Source organism: Vulpes vulpes, chromosome 7 (genome assembly GCF_048418805.1).
Source record: "Vulpes vulpes isolate BD-2025 chromosome 7, VulVul3, whole genome shotgun sequence".
NCBI lineage: Eukaryota > Metazoa > Chordata > Mammalia > Carnivora > Canidae > Vulpes > Vulpes vulpes.
This window is the reverse complement of record NC_132786.1, coordinates 107,806,110-107,828,033: the sequence shown is the minus strand read 5'-3', so window position 1 is coordinate 107,828,033 and position 21,924 is coordinate 107,806,110. Positions and strand designations below refer to the sequence as shown.

The 21,924-nt window shown below is 42.5% G+C and overlaps 1 protein-coding gene across 4 annotated transcripts in view; it reads left to right on the top strand.

The window, feature by feature from the left end:
• SCRN1 (secernin 1) overlaps positions 1-21,924 on the top strand; it is a 63,776-nt gene that overhangs the window by 15,625 nt on the left and 26,227 nt on the right. For all 4 annotated transcript variants that reach the window (XM_072764639.1, XM_072764641.1, XM_072764640.1 and 1 more), the window contains one exon: positions 8,610-8,769. In XM_072764639.1, the coding sequence (XP_072620740.1) occupies positions 8,611-8,769 (159 nt within the window). In that variant the 5' untranslated portion in view covers position 8,610. The remainder of the gene's footprint in view (positions 1-8,609; positions 8,770-21,924) is intronic.

Sequence of the window (21,924 nt, the reverse complement as noted above, 5' to 3'; positions counted from 1 at the left end):
TGATTCACAGACACTGGATTTCAGCTCACCCAGCCCTCTCAGTAAAGCTGGGAGCTTGCAGTGCCAGGAAGCCTCCCCGGACCTCTGGCTTGCATTTTGTGTGCAAGTAAAGGCACTTTGTCACCATCCCTTGTGAGACAGTTAGTAAGCCTATAGCTTGTAGAGACGGTCCTTTTCTTCCTCTCAGGCAGTTTAAGGCTTTCCTCTTGCTGGGTCAGATGACGGATGAGGGACACTCTGGAGCTTCCCTGACATAAAAGGGCAGGGCAGTTAAGCCCCCGCCCGGCCTGCCGGGCCTGACCATTCATGCACTTCAATAACAGCTTCCAGGACTCAGGACAAAGACCGGTTCTCGCTTGCGGCTTCCTCCCTCCTGTCTAGACATTCTGCCAGTGGTCTCCTAGCTACAGGGCTGCGGTGCCCCAGCCCTGCACGCCTGCACAGCCAGGGGGTGGGGTGCAGCCCCCTTGCGGGGGGACCCCAGGGACGCTCCAGCATCTTGTCCCCACGAGGAGCCGTGACTCCTGAAAGTCTGCTAGGGAGGACAGTGGTGGTTAGGACCAGCTTGGGGGACTTCACCCCAGCGGCGGCACCTGCCCTAATGCTGTGGGGTTGCGGTACCACCGCCTCTAGCCATATGTGGCTGTAGAATTAAAGATTTTTTGGTAAAATCTACATAACATAGATTTATCATCCTAACATCACTTTTTAAGTGCACAGTTTAGTCGTGTTAAGTGTACTCGCCTTGTGCAACCGATCTCCAGAACTTTTTTGGCCTGCAAAGCTGAAAGTGTATCCCCCCCGCCCCCCCTTAAACAACTCCCCAGGCCCCTTCCTCCCAGCCGCTGGCAGCCACCTTTCTACTTCCTGTCTCTATGTATGAATTGACTACTCCAGAAGCCTCCTACAGGTGAGATTATACAGTATTTGCTTTGGTGTGATTGGTATATTTCACTTAGTATAATAAGCACTATTTAGGTTTAAATTAATTAAAAATTCAGCTCCGGATGTGCACTAGCCATATTTCAAGTACTCAGTAGCCCCATGTGGCCAGTGGCCATCATATTGGACAGCACAGACACAGAACATTTTCATTATTGCAGAAATTTCTCCTGGACAGGGCTCATCTAAAAGCAGATGTGTGGTTTATACAGACAAGTGCTGGAGGCAGGGGCTGGGAGAAGGAAAGTACTAGCTGTTTTTTTCTCACCATTACAGCTAATGAATAATCTGATTCCTCCCTGCCCCCTGCCCCCAAATAGTACCGGCCACCTGATGTTTTAATAATTGCAACTCCCATCCTTATCCCAGCCCTAAATCTTCCAGCATCATGGAGCAAGAAAAATAATCCAGTTTGAGAAAATACACAGTACAGATTACAGATAAATGTACTTTAAAATATTCTTATTGAGTACATCTCAGGAAATGCCTGTCAGTTTAACCATCTATGGGAGTTGAATTAGAGTGTTTCATTAATTGGAACTATCCAGTTTATCGCTAACTTGGCAAGAATCCTAATTGGTATTTATCACAAAGAAGCCTTATTCGGTAGACCTACCCTTGAAGCTGTTGCTTTTAAAGATTTTTGCTTGAGGCCCACAGTAAGAGAAATGTTGTATCTCAACCCAGGGCATACACACACTTTGTGTGTATCTATACCCGAACTTAAAGTTCCTTGGAACAACACTTAACCTTCTTAAGTGTGATGCATACATTCTTTTATTTAAAAAAAATGCTTGCCCATTCAAAACACTGATCCCATGCACTAAATTGATTTTGTAACCCTCAAAAGGGCCACAACATACAGTTTGGAAAACACAGTTTTAGCTACACCAAGCTATTCCTGGAATAGCTTTAACTATTCAGGCCTGGGATGTAGTGCTGCCCCCCATCCCCTCCTTGGGTCACCATGACTCCAAAAATGGCTTACAAATCAAAACAAGCAAGTTTGGGGGGCACCTGGGTGGGTGGCTCAGTAGTTGAGCATCTGCCTTTGGCTTAGGTTGAGATCCTGGGGTCCTGGGACCGAGTCCCACATCAGGCTCCCTACAGGGAGCAAGAAGCCTGACTCATGGCTGGACCCTGAGATCATGACCCAAGCAAAAGGCAGGCGCTCAAGAGACAGAACCAGCCAGGTGCCCCCAAAACAAGCAAGTTTTTTAAAAAGCCTTTGATCATGGCTTTGCTTCTAAGTGAGTTCTGTCCATTGGTTTAAGTAGAGAGTATTATGATAGAATCCATTATCAAATGGTCGTACTGTGTTTTCCAAAGCCAAATAAACAACACTTTTTCATACAGAAGATTTCTTTCTTTTTTTTTTTTTTTAAAGATTTTATTTATTTATTCATGAGAGATACAGAGAGAAAGGCAGAGACACAGGCAGAGGGAGAAGCAGGCTCTGCAATGGGAGCCTGAGGCGGGACTCCCTCCCAGGACCCCCAGGGTCACGACCTTGAGCCAAAGGCAGACAGAAGCTCAGTCACTGAGCCACTCTGGTGCCCCCATGCAGTAAATTTCTGTATTAGCATGTGTGATTGGGAGTGCATTGAATTTTAGCTTACTTTTCTTTGTGAAGGATAGTATCACATCATATATATATATATAAAATACTATATAAAGTTATTGAGGGAGGAGGAGGAAAAAAATCTTAGTTTCTGGTGTCATGCATGGCCAATTTAATGGTTTATAGATCTCTTGCAAAGATTTTAAAATGCATGTTTTATACAGTATGTAGATGAGTCAACTTGTCAGATTTTTTTTCTTTTGTAGTGTAACTGGTATGTTAACTAGTATGTTGAAAGATAATAGGAACAAAATGGAGTTTCCTGAATCACTTTCAGAAACATTTCATCTCAGAGTCAGCAGAGAATTGGCTTTCTTAAGGGCCTGTTTTTCCTTTCACCTTAACCGAGGAGACAACACTGTAAGAGGCCTGCCCACTATTTGTGTGAATAATAGTAATGAAAATTTGTGTACTCCTTGAGCAACTCTGAATTAGGCAAGCTGTAGAAAAAAGGAGAAGAAAGTATCAGAATAAGTATAATAATGCTGAATAATAAAAAATATTCATCCTTGGGAATGAAGGATGGACAAAATGGCTGAAGGTGGCCAAAAGACAACAAACTTACAGTTTAACAAAATATTAAATAAGTCCTGGGGATGTCAGGGACAGCAGCTATAGTTAATGATACTGTATTACATATCTGAAACTTGTTAAGGGAGTAGATCTTAAAAGTTCTTATCACAAGCAAAAAAATTCTGTAACTGTGGTGATAGACACTGACTAGACTTATTAGACTGATCATTTTGCAGTGTATCCAAATATTGAATCATTTTGTTGTGCACCTGAAGCTAATTTAATGTATGTTAATTATACCTCCATAAAAAAATGTCATCCTAACTGTAACTCATAAGAATTTTCCAGTTTTGAAATTTTAGATGTGTCGGGATGTAGAAGTAGAGCAAAGTGTTTTCTTTAAAATTCCAGGGGCCTGGCTGACTCGGTTGAGTGTTCAACTTTTGATTTCAGCTCAGGTCATAATCTCAGGGATTGAGTCCCAAGTCAGGGTCCATGCATAGCAGGGAGTCTGCTGGAGGATTCTCTCTCTGGTCTCCCTCAGCCCATCCCCCTGATCTCTCTCTCTCTCTCTCAAATAAATAAACCTTAAAAAATAATAAAAAAATACAATTTCCCAATTGGTACTATCCATTAGGCTTATTTTTAAAAAATCATTCTTGTGTTTATCTAAGTACAAATACTTGTAGGGCAATCGGAAATTAAAAGAAGATATGAAGAAATTAGGGAAAATTCAGTGGTCAGGCTACCGCTGTTAATATTTTGGGCACATTTCCTTCTAGTCTTTTCTATATGTATTTTTACATAATTAGAGTAATTTATTTTGGATCTTCCTCCTCAGCCATTTCTCTGTGCAATTAAAAATTCTTCACAAACATTTTTAATGCTTTTATAGCATCAATGTAGCATGAATTTTTAAGCAATTTCCTGATGCTGGACAATTAAGTTTCAGTTTTCCACCTTTATAAATACCACTGTGATGAGCATTTTTGTGCATAAGACTTGTCAGTGTTCCTGATCATTCCTTAGGATAGATACATAGATATAGACTTACTTGTTGATCCCTTCATTTATATCTAATGAGCTAGCTCTTCTCCATCACAGCCAACTTCTTTGAAAAGTTGTTTGGGAGCACTGGCTCCACTTCCTACCTAACACATGGCTTAAAAGCCTCCACTGGGATAGACATCCATGTCTATCATGGCATAGACACTAAAATCTTTGCTGTGGTCAGCAAGGTTTAATGTGGACCGGCCTGTCTAGCTGCTTGTCCAGCATCTTCCCCATTCTCTCTGGCCTCAGCTGCCCTGGCTTTCTGATTTATTGGCTCCCTGCCGTTCCTCCAGCCTCAGGGCCTTCAGAGCTGCTTACACGTCTCTGAAACAGTCTCCCTCCCCGATCATCTCTTCTTTGTGTAGGAGGAGCTGAGATATCTGCTTAGAGGAGGTAGTTGGAGAGAAGTGAAGGTCTCAAAAGTTCATTTAGGAGGTAAAGAGTGGAATTGACTGGAGAGATACCCACAAGATTTCCAGGCACCGATGAGGGGGAACATGCTCATGGTGTATTGAGGGTTAGGAGTATGAGACTCACATCAAGGGAAGTGGAATTGGTGTGCAGGGCTATGATTACCTTAAGCTTTTGGAGAAATTGTTTAAACTCAGTCCACCCAGTGAGTTAGTAGCTACTTCCTAACATTTGTTTTCAGCTTTTTGGAAGTACTATCTCCTCTTTGCTAATCCAGTTTATATGGATGGTAGCATATTTTGTCTTTAAAATATGTGGAAGGCTTCACAAAGAAGCTCTTCGGGGATTATTGGAAGGCTTCATGAGAAAAATCTTCATTTCTGGGTTTATTGGGAATTTGTAATGCTGCTCTGTCCAATAGCATTCCTACTAGCCATGTGTGGCTATTTAAATTTAAACTAATTTAAGTTTGTAATAAAAATTTAGGTCCTTAATTACACTAACTATACTTTAATTGCCCCATGAGGCTGATGGCCACCATATCGGACAGTGGAGATAGAATACTTCCATCAATGTAGAAAGTTCTTTTGGATAGCACTGATCTAGAGAGTAGGAAAGGATTCAGCTAGGTCCATTCTGAGGCTAGTCAGTGTCTAGAATGGTGATCCAGGAGAAATGAGTGGACAATTATCCTTGGCTAGTTTGCTATTGGATGTGTTACACAGTTTCCTGGTTCATTTAGCATTAAAAAAACAGACATTACAATTCTACTCCCTTCTGGTATTCCCAGTCTTTCGCAAGATTCAGTGGAAAAGTCAGCCTCTCTGGGCCCATATAGCCCTGGGCTTCTATTGCCTACATCCATGTCATGGTCATGTGATTCATAGGACTTGCTAACCAAGTGGATGTCCTGGCTGAAAAATAGAAAAGGTGCTAGTCAAAAACCCTGCAAGTTTAATTTATTTTCTATGGATATGTCTCATAAATGTAAGACTAGTGGATTGCTAGTATTTTTAAGGACCAAATAAAGTAAGGTTCTGCTCATAGATGAGACACCAGCACTTTTGAAATGACCCAGTGATGGAGAACGAAGGGAAGTCATAACACATATATGAGGCATACAAACACAGGTGAATGTGCCCTTTCTCCACCTTATCTTCTGGATTTTCACTTTATCTGTCTCAGCCAGCAATTCTTCCCACCCTCAGATTCTAGGAACTCACTATTAGTGCATTTTATCTTATTATTCTAGATGTTTCTTCCACATACAGAGTCTTGGTTTATCACCTCCTACACCTCAAGTCTGAAGATAATGGAGTTTTTGTGGAAATAGGAAAGGATAATGGGAGAAGGCACTGGAGTTTATCTTCCTGCTTTTTCTTTCTCACCAAAGGGGGTGGGGAGATTTTTCTGAGCCAGGAGTGGGGGAGGAATTGTTTTCAGAGCTCTGGGCCTCCCCACTTCACAATCTCTGCCAGCCCAGGGTGTGCATGTATAGACTAATGTGAAGCAGCCTGGATGCAGACATAGCAACATGGTCCCTCATAAAGATGCTTCCAAACTCAGAATGTTGCTGACTCTGTGATTTGATAATTACTCCACTTATGAGTGAGTTGGTTTTGGTTGGCTTGCCTTGTAGAAATGTTGAGATGCTGCTCTGTTTGAGCAGTCAAAACCCAAATAAAATATCTTATACTTATGTATCCTCTACATTTTGCAAAATATATTCTCAAGTATCATGTCATTTGATACTGTTAATAAACTTAGGGGCTGGGGCCAAACATTTGCGGAAGAGAAAACCTAGGCCCAGAGAGGTGAAGTGACTTGCTCAAGGTCACACAGTATATAGTAGGTGGTACAGTTGAGTTTTGAATCCCAGTGGCTTTGCTGAGAACATTGTTTTCCTTCTTGCTTATATTTTGGGATCATAAAATAAAACACATCTAAATTGGATAATTGATGACACAAATATGATAGTTGGATTAATAGATAATGTTCGTTGAGTGCCCATAATAGGGGGTTGGAAAAGGGGCTGATGTAGTTGGATGGCCTGGCACTTGCCCTCAGGGATCTTTATTTGAAATATTTAAAGCGGCACATTTACAAGAAACAAATGCACATCACCCTAAAACTGGATGTTTTAGTATTCGTGGATGTTGAGAAAATGACAGAGTCCTTTATAGAAGATGTTCTAAAAGAAAGGGATTTTGAATCAGATCCTAAAGGATATGGACAAACTAAGGGGAGGGCATTCTAGCCAGGTACAGAGGTATGCTTGGCTTCAGTTTTAAGAAGAAAAGAGCACTTGTTTATAATTTTTTGAAAATCTACTCTGCCGAAGACCTTGTGTCCAGCTGGGTTTACAGTAGTGTACAAAGATACATTGGTACCCTCTCTGCTTCATGTTGCTTAGACTTGGGGTGAAAGACCAATATTGATTGTTGGTAAGAAAATCATTACATAAATATTTCAGATTGAGATTTGCTATAAAGGAAAAGGGTGGGATTCTATGAGAGCATATAATACAGTGATGTAAATTTGATGTCTGAGCTTGTACGTGAAGGAGTAGAAGTAACTAGGAAGATGGTTTTGGCATAGGGAGCAGAGAGAGGAGTGATCGGGAATGAGGGTGAAGCACGTGCAAAGGCCCTGGGGGGATCAGAGGGTCTGGAAAAAGGCCTGTGTGCTGGGGTTGAGAGAGCAGAATGGTGAGTGGTATGAAGTGAGGCAGGGGAGGAGCACGAGCCTGATCAGATTTTGGTCTTTAGGGCAGCCCCAGTGGCTCAGCGGTTTAGCGCCGCCTTCAGTCCAGGGCGTGATCCTGGAGACCCAGGATCAAGTCCCACATCTGGTTCCCTGGATGGAGCCTGCTTCTCTCTCTGACTCTCTCTCTCTGTCTCTCATGAATAAATAAATTCTTTAAAAAAAAAAAAAAGATTTTGGTCTTTATTTCAAGAACCATAGGAAACTTCTGAAAGATTTTAAACAGACTGACATGATTGCTGTGATCAAATCTTCCTTTTAAAAAGATCACTTTGGCTGGCGTGTGCCCGTTTTTTGGAGGGGGAATAATAGTGGTTATGCGGTAACCCCTTAGGAGACTACTGTGGGGATCCAAGCCACATGCTGGCGTGGTGCAGAGTGGTGATAGTGGAGATGGGGCAAGTAGATAGTTTCCAGAGGGATTTAGAAGGTCAGCTCTCCAGCTGGAATTTAGTGGTATCCTGGGTAATAGAGACGTGGATGATCAGGATAGTTTTTTGAGTTTCGGATGTTTGAGGAAGAAGAAGATGAAATCAGCTTTGGATATCAGGAAGGAATTTGAGTGTATGGGTGGAGAGCTCAAGGAGAGGACTGAGCTGGGATTGAATGTGTAGGTCATGGGCACATGAGTGACCACTGGGCAGGGTTGAGCTTTCCCAGAGAGAAAGCATCATAAAGTGAGAAAAGAGGAATGAGGCAGCGAGGAAGCTCAGTGGCCAGGTCGAAGAGAACAAGCCAGCCCAGGAGCACTGGAGAGGTTGGACGAAAACCATGACATCCCTGAGTGTTCGGTCATTGAGGTAGAGTGAAAATATATAAAATAGGAGGAGTATCTTTCACTTTCTCTCTAGACCCATTTCCCCATCACCACCCCAAAATCCATTAGGTGGAAGCCACACAGCCCTAGACCTGAGATACTTGTGTAACGCACTGTTACGAGTGTATTTATTTATTTTTCTATTACTGTGACAGATTGCAGTCTGTTTGTGTTTTCTGCCGGGGAACAGTAACCTCCTTCCCTTTCTCTTGTGTCATTGCTTTTTTGGCTGCCGCTGACTGCAGTTTGTTGCAAATCTGCGCTCGTTTAATCCCACGGAGTGCTAAGCGCTATCTGGTCTCCGTGGCTCTCTAACTCTACTCCGGGCGCCCTACCTTCATGTGCCAGCCGGGATCTCTTAATGAGCTCGCTGCACACAGTGCAACACGAAAACCATTTTTTGGTAAAAAGTGTTTGAAGGACTCACTATTGGAGTGTTCCCCTTTCGGGCTGCTTCCAGTCCATCTCTGGCATTCTCTCTCTTTGCAGGATGGCTGTCGCTCCTCCAAGTTACTGTTTTGTGGCCTTCCCACCACGTGCTAAGGACGGTCTGGTGGTGTTTGGGAAAAATTCGGCCCGGCCCAGGGATGAAGTACAGGAGGTCATGTATTTCTCGGCTGCGGATCATGAACCCGAGAGCAAGGTCGAGGTAAGTCCTGTGTCACACACAATCTCTCCTGGGCACTCATTGCCTTCCTTCCTCCGGCTTTGCCCAGCACACCTTTCCTTAAACCTGCTCACCGGTCTGAACTGTCCTGTCGGTTCTGCGGATTCCTGTTCCCACGAAGGTTTGTTCATGGCCTTAAAAACAGGATCACATGGAGAATGATACTGCATTTGTTGCTATGGTCCTGTTTTATAATTAAGTAAAATATTTACATGATTCCAAAGTCAAATGTATAAAATAAGGTGTATTCATAGAAGTCTGGTACCTAACTTGGTCTCATTTCCTCTACTTGCTTTTTCTCCTGTAGGTGTTCCATGTTTTGAAGGGTTTTTTGGTTTGTCCTTCCATTTAAAATACCTATGTCGGGACAACCTGGGTGGCTCAGCGGTTTAGCATCTGCCTTCCACTCAGGGCATTGATCCTGGGTCTGGGGATTGAGTCCTGCATCCGGCTCCCTGCGAGGAGCCTGCTTCTCTCTCTGTCTATGTCTCTGCCTCTCTCATGAATAAATAAAATCTTTAAAAAATTACTTATGTATGTAACATACTACACACACACACACACACACACACACGCATATTTATCCCAGTTCCTTTTCTTTCTTAGATGAATGGTAGCATGCCACATACACTTTTCTCCACTTCGCCTTTTTCAACTTCAAACATATCTTAGAGATTGTTCCATATGGTAAATAGAGGTAGTCTTCATTTCTCATGTAGAGCTGTAGAGTGTTCCATTCTATGGATATATCATGGTTTAATCAGTCCCACATTGCTAGACATTTAGGTTGCTTTCCAGTCTTTTGTTATTAAAATATTTTGTTGTGTTTTGAAGGGAATAACAACCTAGTATATCTCTCACAATATCTGCTCCTGGTTTCCGTATTTTATCATGTCAAAAAATTATCCATCAGTTACTATTTTGAGGGCTTAAAAATCAGTTTTTTGTCAGTCCTCCTTTGGGATAGGTAGCTAAAATGGGATTGTTGGGTCACAGAGTAAATGTAGGTTTTTGGGATTTTATCAAATTTCCTCACATGGGTAGTGCACGTTTGCCTTTCTACTAGCAGCATAACAATGCCTGTTTCTCCATATTCCCAGAGTGTACTGTCAGACTTTCATGATGGCTCATTTGTATCAATTTTACAATCTGCGACTTTACTCAGTTCTTTCATTCGTAGCGTCAGCTTTTATCATTGATTCTCTTGGGTTTTCCAGGTTTATTGTTATCAACAGCTGCAAACAGAGATAGTCTGATTGTTCTTATATCTGTTTTCTTGTCTGATTGGCTGATAGCTTAGATTCAGTGTTAATATTTAGTGGTAAGAGTGGTTATCTTTCTCTGTTCTTGACTCCAGTGGAGCAGCCCCTAGTGATTCTTCAGTCACTCAGATGTTGGCTTTAGGACTGAAACTCATATAGTTTTGTCATGTCAAAAAGTATACACCAATTTTTATTTTTAGTGGTTAAAAAAGCCTTCAGGAATAGGTGTTAAATTTTGTTAAACCTTTTTTTTACCCCCAGTGATATGGAGATAATCACTTGATTTTTTCCTTTGAATTTATGTGATAAATTGAACCATCTTTGCATTCATAAAATAAACTTCTTGATTATGGTGTATTTATTTGTGTGTGTATGTGTGTATGCGCGTGTGCGCGTGTGTGTGTTTAAATGGTAGTTGTTCTTTAAAGGATGAAGAATTCAGAGAAAAAAAAGTTGGGGGCAGGTAAATTAGTGTGCTCCTTCCACGGACATAAACCTCTACTATTTGGTGTTCTATGCTTTTTTTTTTTTTTTTTTTTTAAATTTTTTTAAGATTTTATTTATTCATGAGAAACACAGAGAGAGAGAGAGAGAGGCAGAGACACAGGCAGAGGGAGAAGCAGGCTCCATGCAGGGAGCCGATGTGGGACTCGATCTCGGGTCTCCAGGATCAGGCCCTGGGCTAAAGGCAGGCGCTAAACCGCTGAGCCACCCGGGCTGCCCCGGTGTTCTATGCTTTATGAAACAAATTGACTTTTTCTAGTAGTTGTGTTAGGTTTTAAATGGGTATTCATCAATGTGTGTTTTATTTTCTTTATCTGTTTCAATGCTTTATTTTATTTATTTATTTTTTAAAAAATTTATTTATTTATTTTATTATTTATTTATTTATTAGAGATACAGAGAGAGAGGGAGAGGCAGAGACACAGGCAGAGGGAGAAGCAGGCTCCATGCAGGGAGCACGACCTGGGACTCCATCCCGGGTCTCCAGGATCCCACCCTGGACCAAAGGTGGCGCTAAACTGCTGAGCCACCTGGGCTGCCCTCACGCTAGGTTTTAAATGGATATTTATTAATGTTGAATGTTCGTGTTGTTTGGATTTGAATGTTTCTCTCTTCCTGGAACAGAGAGTGCTGGGCATGGATGAAGTTTGCAGGTTTGAGTCGTTTTGACTTTCCCTGTCTTCCCTCAGTGTTTCTTTTTCTCAAGGAGTCATGCAGACTAAAATAATACTTCGATTTTCATGTGGGCAGATTTAATTTCCCAAAGATAGCTGCACCAAATCCCATCCTACATGTACTTCTTACAGTGTGATGAATACTCCTCCAGGGAGAGGTGAGGTTTGTGCCCCCTACCCCTGCCATGGATCTTGGTGAGGGCATGTGTTTGCTCTGACCAGTGTCGCCTGGTAGAAGTGATGCCATGCAACCTCCAGGGCTACACGTCAAATTCATAAAGGGATGAATTTGACGTGTAGTCTCTTACCCTGGGGCCTGGGTCCTAAAAATCCAGGCGCTGTGCTGGAAGGAACCCAAACCAGCATATGAAGAACACAGGGAGGGACCCACATGGAGAGGAACCAAAGTCCCTCTAGCCAACAACCAATGTCAACTGCCAGATGTGTGAGTGAATGGCCCTTCAGATGATTCCAGGCCTCAGACACTGTGGATTGGAGACATGCCATCTCTCTGGTGCCCTGTCCAAATTCCTGACCCATCGAGTTCATGCGCATAAGAAATGGTTGTTTCACACCACTACACTTTGGGGTCACTTGTTAGTAGCCATAGTAACCACAGCATCACACAGAAGCCACTTATAAATATGTCTGAAATAGATATTTTAGGAAAATTTGATTTCTTTTGGGAGGGATAGGCTCAATAACTCAATATTTTACTTTCAGAGGTACAATCAGATTAGAGAATAGACTAGATTTCTTTCACTTGTTCACCCACGGTATGTTTTTTTTTTAAAGATTTTATTTATTCATAAGAGACAGAGAGAGGCAGAGACATAGGCAGAGGGAGAAGCAGGCTTCCTGTGTGAGACTGATGTGGGACTTGATACCAGGACCCCGGGATCATGACCTGAACTGAAGGCAGGCGCTCAACCACTGAGCCACCCAGGTGTCCCTAACCCCTGGTATGTTATCACTCACCTATGCTGGAGGTTATATGATGTCCCCTCACATAAATAAGTGCAGCTTGATACATACCACAATTAGTTACTAAGGCAACCTGACATCCTTTCTGAGTTGCCCCCCTGTGTTTGGAGCTGCCTCTGTACATTTCCACATCCATATTCTCCAGGTAATAAAATAACATCACGGACCAAAAACTAAATGCATTTTCCCCATCTCATTTGTTCTTCTTCCTCTGTCAGCACCATGGTCTGCCGCATAGTTTAATCTAGAAACCAGAGGGCAAAAAAAAAAAAAAAAAAAAAAAAAAAAAGAAACCAGAGGGCAACTTTGACCCTCATTTTTCACAAACATCCCTAGATGCACAGGTACAGCTGTTCCCAAGTCCTGTGACTTCTGCTGCATTCTCTTCTACTGCCCGGCACCCCCCCTTGTTCAGACCCACCCCCATCTCCCTTCTATCATCTGCTTGTTGGTCCGTGGCTTTCTTTTTCGTAGGTTCTTCAGCTTGTAGGAATTTTCAGAGCACAACTCTGTCACTGCCTTGTTTAAAAACGGTTGTGTTTACAGGATGAGAGTCCGGGCTGATCTGTATGCCGTTTGGAACTCTTCCAGACTGGCACTGGGCTCATTTTCCCTTTCTTTTCTTTTAAATTGATAGACTTCACTTTTTTTTTTCTCAGCATAGTTTAATGTTTACAGAAAAACAGAAAGTACAGAGAGTTCTCGTATAACCCTTCACCCTCCTACCTCCCAACTTTATCTGTTATTAGCATGTTGCATTCATGTGATACATTTGTGGGGGTTTTTGTTTTTAAAGATTTATTTATTTATTTATTTATTTATTTATTCATTCATTTATTCATGAGAGACACACACAGAGAGAAGCAGAGACACAGGCAGAGGGAAAAGCAGGCTCCCTGGAGAGAGCCTGATGTGGGACTCGATCCCAGGACCCCGGGATTATGACCTGAGCCAAAAGCAGATGCTCAACTGCTGAGCCACCCAGGTGCCCACTGTGGTACATTTGTTATAATCCGTGAGCCAGCATTGGTACATTATTATTTTTTTATTTTTATTTTTTAAAGATTTTATTTATTTATTCATGAGAGACACAGAGAGAGAGGCAGAGACACAGGCAGAGGCAGAAGCAGGCTCCATGCAGGGAGCCCGACGCGTGGGACTTGATCCTGGGACTTCAGGATCACACTCCGGGCTGAAGGCGGCGCTAAACCGCTGGGCCACCAGGACTGCCCTGGTACATGATTATTAACTAAAGTCCATCTTTTATATTAGGGTTCACTTTCTGTGTTGTATATTCTAATGGGTTTTGACAGCTGTATATAAAGACATGTATCCACCACTAAATTATCATACATAATACTTTCTCTGCCCTAAAAATCCTCTGTGCTCCACCTATTCATTTATCTCTTCCTAACCCCTGGCAACCGCTCATCTTTTCACTGTCTATAGGTTTTGCCTTTTTCTAGAATGTTGTGTAGTTGGAATCCTATAGTATGTAGCCTTTTCAAACTGGCTACTTTCACTTAGTAGTATATTTTCAAAGTTCACCCATGTCTTTTCTGGGCTTGAAAGTGCATTTCTTTTTAGTGTTGAAAAAGATCGCATTGTCTGAATGGACCACAGTTTAGTTTTCCATTCACGTATTGAAGGATGTCTTGGTTGCTTCCAAGATTTGGCAGTTATGAACAAAGTTACTATAAACATTTGTGTGCAGGGTTTTTTTGGGTTTTGTTTTGTTTCATTTTATTTTGTTTTCCTTTCTAGCCTTGTTCTCCTTCTATGTGCAAGTTTTTGTATGGACATAGTTTTTAACTCATTTGGGATACTTTGAAAAGTAAAGATGCTTTTTAATGTAATTTTACATTTTGAATAGGTGTTATATATTCATGTGGTTCAAAGATTAAGTAGTATTAAAAAGGTTTGCCGTGATGAGCAATCTTACTCCTCCTTATTGCTATTCACTCTGATTCCCATCCCATATAGCCTTTTTTATTCATTTCTTGCACACCCTTCTAGTGTTTTATGCAAATACAAACAAATATGAATACTTAGCCTTATTTCTCACTTTTTTTCATGAAAGTAGCACATTATATATACTATTCTGAAACTTTATTTTATTTATTTATTTGAGAGAGAGACAGAGATAGCAGGAGAGAGCACAAGCAGGGAGGAGAGGGAGAAGCAGGCTCCCTGCTTAGCAGGGGCTCAATTCCAGGACCCTGGGATCATGATGTGAGCCAAAGGTAGACGCTTAACTGACTGAGCCACCCAGATACCCCTGAAACTTGATTTTTTAAATATAAAATTTCAAACTTACAGAAAAGGTTTATAATTTTTTTTGTTTAATAATATTTTTAAAGATTTTTTTACATCCATACATAGAGATTGTCCTTATTATTGTTTTTTACAGATGCACGGTGGTCCATTATGGAGATACGCCATAATTTATAGTCAGTCCCCTGTTGGTAGACACTGGGGCTGTTTGCTAGTCCAGAAAGTCAGCCATGAGGACCTTGTACATGAATGATTCTGAACATGTGTAGGTATAGTCGCTAGATACACTTCCAGATGCAGGATCGCTGGGTCATGGGGTAAAATTTTTGTACTAATTACCCTGTATAAGGGTTGTATAATTTCTTGCTTACTTTTCGATCCTAATTCTTAGTTTTCCTCTCCCAGCTGTACCGTAGGCTCCAGCTACACTAAACTGGTTGCTCCTCATTTCTTTAACAAATAACACACTTGCATTTCTCTGTGCTTTTGCTCATTCCATCCTTTGCTAAGAATGTCCTTGCTCTCCCCCTCTTCACATCTACTTGATAGACTCTTATGTATCCTTCAAAGCCCAAAAGCAATGTCTCCACCTCCCTCTAGCCTGCCCTTTTTTTAAATTTTAAATTTTAATTTTTAATTTATGATAGGCACACAGTGAGAGAGAGAGGCAGAGACATGGGCAGAGGGAGAAGCAGGCTCCATGCACCGGGAGCCCGACGTGGGATTCCATCCCGGGTCCCCAGGATTGCTCCCTGGGCCAAAGGCAGGCGCCAAACTGCTGCGCCACCCAGGGATCCCTGCCCTTTTTTTTTTTTTTTTTTTTTAGAGAGAGCTTTCCATTTATTTTAGAGAGAGAGAGATAGAGAGAGAGATAGAGAATGAGAACTCAAGTAGCGGGAGAGGCAGAGGGAGAATATCTTCAAGCAGACTCCCTGCTGAGTGCAGAGCCTGATGCGGGGCTCAGTCTCATGACCCATGAGTTCATGACCTGAGCCAAAACCAGGAGTTGGAGATTTAACTGACTGAGCCACCCCTAGCCTGCCGTCCTTCTGTGAACATGTAGCACTTTATGCTTGTTCTGCCTTTATAAATCAATTGAAATTTACAGTTGCCTGAAACCAGTGGAATGAGTCTGGCCCCAGATGCAGGGGTCCTGGCTTCCAGTCTTGCCTTCCCTGTTTCCTGCACCTTGGATCTTTGAGCCTCTTTGAGACTCAGTTTACTCATTTGCCAGTGGGAGATAACACCCACTGTGTCTGCCTTACAGAGTTTTTTTGTGAAGCACATGGGATCTGATATTTGGAAGTACTTTGTAAACTCTAAGGAGAACATTATGAAAACAGTTAATTTTTCTCTTCTTTTCTTTCTTTCTTTCTTTTTTTTTTTAAGGAATTGGCTAGTGTTGAGAGATTCTATGACTCCAGTCTCAGTTCCCAAACTCCTTTCTGTAGCATATGGTTCTAAATCTGCTTTTCAAATTTACTCCTACCCCTATAATTCCCTTACAGTTATATCCATTACTTTTCCATAGCTGGGGTTATCTACAACAACTATCATGTAACTTTCACAAAAGCTCTCATTAGCATACAGAAATTATTTTTCTAAACTATGAGAAGTGAGAAGTTCCCATAAAACCTCATCTATTTCTCAGCCATTTCATGACATTTTAAACTTAACATATTCTGCAGTTTCCCTAGAAGCCTCATCCTTGAGTTTTGAAATTCTGGGAATTCATTTTCTGGGAATAACTCTGTGCTAAAAGTCATCCTGATTACTCATCCACTGACCCACCTCCCCCTCCAGCTGGCCCATCCTTCCAGGAGGCCTTCCCTTCCAAGTTGTCCGCTCACCCACCCTTCCTCCTTCCTTCATTCTGTCCATCCATCATCGACTCTATGGCAAGTTCTCTGCTTGAGACTGGAAGAGTAAGATAGGATCCTTTAGCAGAATTTCTCAGTTTCTAAGATTACAGTGCACATTTTTGTTTAGCCACACAGTTGGAAAGTTGGAGCATTTTATTTGATGTTCTACAGTTTTTCTCTTGTGGATGCTGATTTTTTTTTCACAACACCAATTTTGGATGCGGAGTAGGGTAGATAAATGAGTATCTATTTGTGAAAGGCCCTCTGTCCCCTCTGAGGATGCCATACCACTGTGCATCACAGAACTCATCTCATCTTTTTTTCAAGCCCTGCTCCTTCCTATAGTTAGGAATGTCAAGGAAGCAGATGGATAATTTCCCAGATTATGATGTTCTGTGAGTGCGTGGTGTGTGCATGTGATGTGCGTACGCGTGTGTACATGACTGAGGATGGGTATGTGGCTCTATTCTTACTCGGTTGAATCTCCTAATTAGGAAACAGTGGATCCAACATTAGAATGCTGTTCCAGAAAACAATGAATTTCAGTTAAAGTTGACATGATTTATACTTGGTGTCCCAGAGAATAATTATATCCCAATTTTTGGAGACAGAATTCCTTTTTTTTTTTAAATTTAAATTCAAGTTAGTTAACATATAATGTAGTATTGGTTTCAGGAGTAGAATTTAGTGAGTCATAACTCCATACAACACTCAGTGCTCCTCCCAACACATGCCCTCCTTAATGCTCATCACCCACTTAGCCCATCCCCCACCTACAGGCTGTCATTTCACCCCTTAGTTGGGACAGAATTCTTGATGGTCAATCAGGTTTGACACATAATGCTTTTTTAAAGAGTCTCTTATTATTATATAATAAACCTTCCCTCCACTGCCCCCTCTGCCTTTAAAGTTTAAAGTTTTCATTATTTCCTTTTTTAGTGAAAGTGAGTTTTTATTTATTTATATTTCCCTCTGCATGAAGGTCCCATGAGTTCAGTAACCCCAGTGAGATTATACAACTTTCAGAGTTTGGGGCGGGCTTTTGGTAGACCACTTCCTTTTTCTTCCTGGATAAAAATACTTGTAAGAAGAATCAAAAAATACCCATTAATGAGAGCTGGTAACATTGTTAGTAACACTGTCCAGATGGCAGCTGTATTTGTGGTTTTGCCTGGGAGAGGGTCTGAATTTTTTTTTTTTAAGATTTTATTTATTTATGAGAAACACAGAAAGAGAGAGGCAGAGACACAGGCAGAGGGAGAAGCAGGCTCCATGCAGGGAGCCCGACATGGGACTTGATCCCGGGTCTCCAGGATCACGCCCTGGGCCGAAGGTGGTGCTAAACCGCTGAGCCACCAGGGCTGCCCGAGAGGGTCTGAATTTTAATTCTGAAGATTGTCTCTTACAGTAGGAAAGCACAAGCTAGTCTGGAATCAGAGCTGAGCAAAGCTCCACGGCTGCTGGGCAGACTGTGCACCTGTCTTCCAGTTGGCCCTCTCACGGCCCGGGAGCAGCAAGAGCCTCCAGCCTGGTGTGGAGCCAGAAAGTCTCCCTCGCCTCGTGGGAGCGTAGCTTAGCTGGGGCCTTCCACCCTGTCCCCTTTCTTAAGCCTGTTTCTGACCCCAGGCCTTGGCACCACCACCCATTCTCAAAGAGCTTATGGCTTCAGGGACATAAGTAGCAGCTCTTCTAAAATGTGGCTGACATTTTCTTTTGTCTTTATTTAGAGTCAGATGAACTCTAAGGGCACATTTTCAAAAACCACTCAAGTAGCAGGCAAGACACTGGGATAAAAAAGAAAAAAACAACCCCCCTCCAAAAAAACCTCAGTGATAATTAGCCACGCAGCTTTAGAGTTGCAAATTTTCTAAGACTAAAAATATTCCTCCAAAGCATCCCATTTTCCCTACTTTTTTTTTTTTTTTTTCTCCCACCCTAGGAAGTCTGGCTGACTCATCAACTCATTTCAGAGTGGTTTTCACTGGTGGTGCCAGGGTTGTGTTCACCATCTGAGTACAGTAGGAAAGCACAATGGTTGCATTTCATTAATTGAAACGTCTATTGTGTGAGCGTCTCTAGTCCCCTTTCACTGGGTGAGAGCCAGAAAGAGAGTGCGCTGGAATGTGCAAAGGGTAGGCGCCAGCGTGAAGCTGATTTTGCTTTTTCATTTTTTTGACACAATCACACAAAATAATAAAGGGCTTGCTCTGCAGTAGAATTGTCTTTTGTCTCTGTCTCCGGGGCCTTGTTCAGGCTCGTCTTTTCTGTCCTCCAGCCTGGCACGTGTCCCCTGGAGCCACCTGGGAGAGTGACAGGCTCAGTGCAGGCAGGACCTTGAAAACCTCGGTGGTTATTAGCAGTGCTGGCACTTGGAAGCATGCCTCACCACGCGCCCCACTCTGGACATTCTTAACGTTGCCATGTGGCCTTGGCACCCAGAAGTCGAGCTTGCTGACAGATTTGTTTTATTAAAGGCTGATTGGGAGTGGCCGTGGGGCAGCAAGACAATTTGCTCATCTCTCTCTGCAGACCTCTTAAACAGCTTCAGCACCAGAGCTGAGGCCAGAACCATCCTTGGCAAGATTGATCTTTGGAGTGGCGAACATAATTCTGTTTTCGACTAGAAATCTGGCTAGGAATTTTGACTTGAGGAACTATATTGTTTTTGTCATGCTGAAAGAAGATTTCAGGTGCTGTTTGGATTTTTTTTTTATTATTATTATTCCTGGTGAGAGCTTCTCTGCTGCCTCGAATCCCACTTACTGTGTCTGCCTCATTAAAGATGTGGCAATTGTGGAGGTCGGTGAATTTTATTTAAAAAAGAAATGACTGCCTGCAGAATTCATGTTCTAGATGGCTGACTTTACAAAGTATAGCTAATGACATCTTGTGTAAATGTTCTCTTTTCTTATGAGGTTTGCGCCCAGACTAGGGTTTTAGATAACCAACCTGTATGAGACTAGCGTGACCATCCTCTTTGACCTGCGTGCGATTAGTCAGATTTCAAACACATGGAGTGTGTGGGAGTTACAGCCACACAAGGATCCTTGTTAGGCCCAGGCGCTGCAGGCCATGACAGAGATGCCCTAAGGGGGGTGTGTTACAGGCTCACTAGGGCTTGGGTGCACCCCAACCCCCATCTCCCCATCTCCCCACCCTCCTGGCTCTGTAGCATATGAGGGGGATCTGGTGCACTGGCTTTCAGCCTCGTGCTTAGGAGAGGCTGATTTGGCCCATCTGGCTACTTGGGCATCTCTTTTCTTCCTCCTCATTCTGAGTTTGGCCCAAAGTGTCAATTTGGCTGCAAATATTTTGAACTCCCACGAAGACCATATGGTCTTTTGGATTCAGTTTTCAACATTTTTATCAGTCAGTACTTACTGAGCTCTTGCAGCCCTGTTATTCAGTGCCATTGCTGTAGCTTCCCTGAGCGGCACAGGGGAGGATGTCCCTGGACCATGAACACACTTCTGACATCCCCATCTTTCTCTCTTCTCTGGCTCTTACCCGTTTCTGGAATACCTCGATGTCTGGCCCATTTTTCAAGATCGACTCAAATGTCACCCACTTGATAAAGCCTCTGCCCACTTGGCTGGTTTCCCTCTTCTTTTTGAACCTGTATTATGTCCCTCTGATCTTTGTTTCTTACCTATTCCTTCATTCAGTCCTTCATTCCTTCAAAAAAATATCTATTAATGCCTAGTATGACCAGACTTCAGATACATCAGTGAACTAAACCACAGAGGTATCTCCCTGCCCTTATGGAGCTTACCTTGTAGCTGGGGGAGATAACATAGTAGACAGTATCTGCAGTACATAAGTCAATTATAGTAGTTTGGGAGGGGATAAATGGGATGGAATGCGGAAAAAAAAGGCAGGACTGGGTTGATCAGATGTACAAGGTGGGAGGAGGGGGAAGATGCAGTATTTATAGATAGGCCTCGGTGACTGCTACTTAGGTTGGCCTGGTGGTCATGGTAATTTGCATGTGTACCTTCTCCTTCTTTCCCAACTGAAAGGATAGGGATTGGGCATCCTTACTGACTTATCTGCCAGCAGCACTTAGCACAAAATGCCTTGTGTGTGGTTGGTGCTCTGTAAATGGTGAAATGGATATGAATGTGTAAAAACAAAATTGAAGACAAATAAGTAAACCCACTCTATTTTTTTTAAAGATTTTATTTATTTGAGAGAGAGAGAGGGAGAGAGGAGAGAACCAAGAGGGGAGGGAGAAGGAGGGGGAAAGAATCTCAAGCAGACTCCTTGCGGAGCATGGAGCCGAATGTGAGGCTCTATCCCAGGACCCTGAGGTCATGACCTTAGTCAAAACCAGGAGTTGGATGTTTAACTGATGGAGCCACCCAGGCACCCCAAATGAATCCGTTCTTAATTTTACTTTTTTCCTTAAAACAACCTTTGTGATAAATCTATACTTAAGAATCTTAAGGGGCACCTGAGTGACTCCATCGGTTAAGCATCTGCCTTTGGCTCAGCTCATGATCCCGGGCTCCTGGGATCAAGCCCTGTGTTGGGCTCCCTGCTCAGCAGGGGGTCTGGTTCTCCTTCTCCCTCTGCCCTTCCCCCTGCCTGTGCTCTGTCTCTCTCTCAAATAAATAGATAAAGAAAGACTTTATCTATTTATTCATGAGAGACACAGAGAAAGAGAGGCAGAGACACAGGCAGAGGGAGAAGCAGGCTCCCTGCAAGGGAGCCTGACTCAGGACTTGATCCCAGGACTCCAGGATCATGCCCTGGTGCTGAAGGCAGACGCTCTACCCCTGAGCCACCCAGGCGTCCCTAAATAAATAAAATCTTTTAAAAAAAATAAAAAAGAATCTTAAATTCCTTCCACATTTACTCATCTTTTCAAGACAAATTTCTCAGCAGAGCTCAGTGTGCACAGGGGTTTTGAAAAATGTTAGTTAAATGCTTGAACTCCTTTTTACATGAAAAAAAATACAATTATAAGATGTAAATTTCAATTACAAAGTAGAAGAGCACAGAGGATTATAGTTTGTTTACCGCTTTGGCTAAGGTTTTGGCTCTAACAGAATCATTTTTCAAAGTAAAGAACTTTTGGGAACTGAATAGGGGAAATGATTTCAAGAGTATATTTTATTATCAGTTTGCCATGAAAAACTCAAGAGTCTCCTGACAACCTCTGGATTTAATTAGCTTTCAGTTTACCACTATTTATCAAGTGAAATCACATTATCCCAGTGCAGAGCTGTACCTCATATGGATTATAAGGAGATACGTGTCACCTTATCAATGAGTGTGCAAGCTACATGCGTTTCACATCTCACAAGAGGTTTAGAGATTATGGGAAAATCAATGCAGAATAACTTTCTGGGCTGCATTCAGTTGATAAAACTGGGTCTTGAATCAGAAAAAGATCCAAGGCCACAGTTGAGCCCCTGCTTTCAGTGCTCCATTTAAAATGTAAATGGTTGCTGCAGCTGATAAAATTCTCCCTTGAGAGCCAGGGAGCTCTGTATAGTTTAGAGCTCTGAATTCTGTGCTGCAGCCACCACACAGGAGGTGTCATAGATTGAGAGGAGGCCAGAAGCAGGAGGC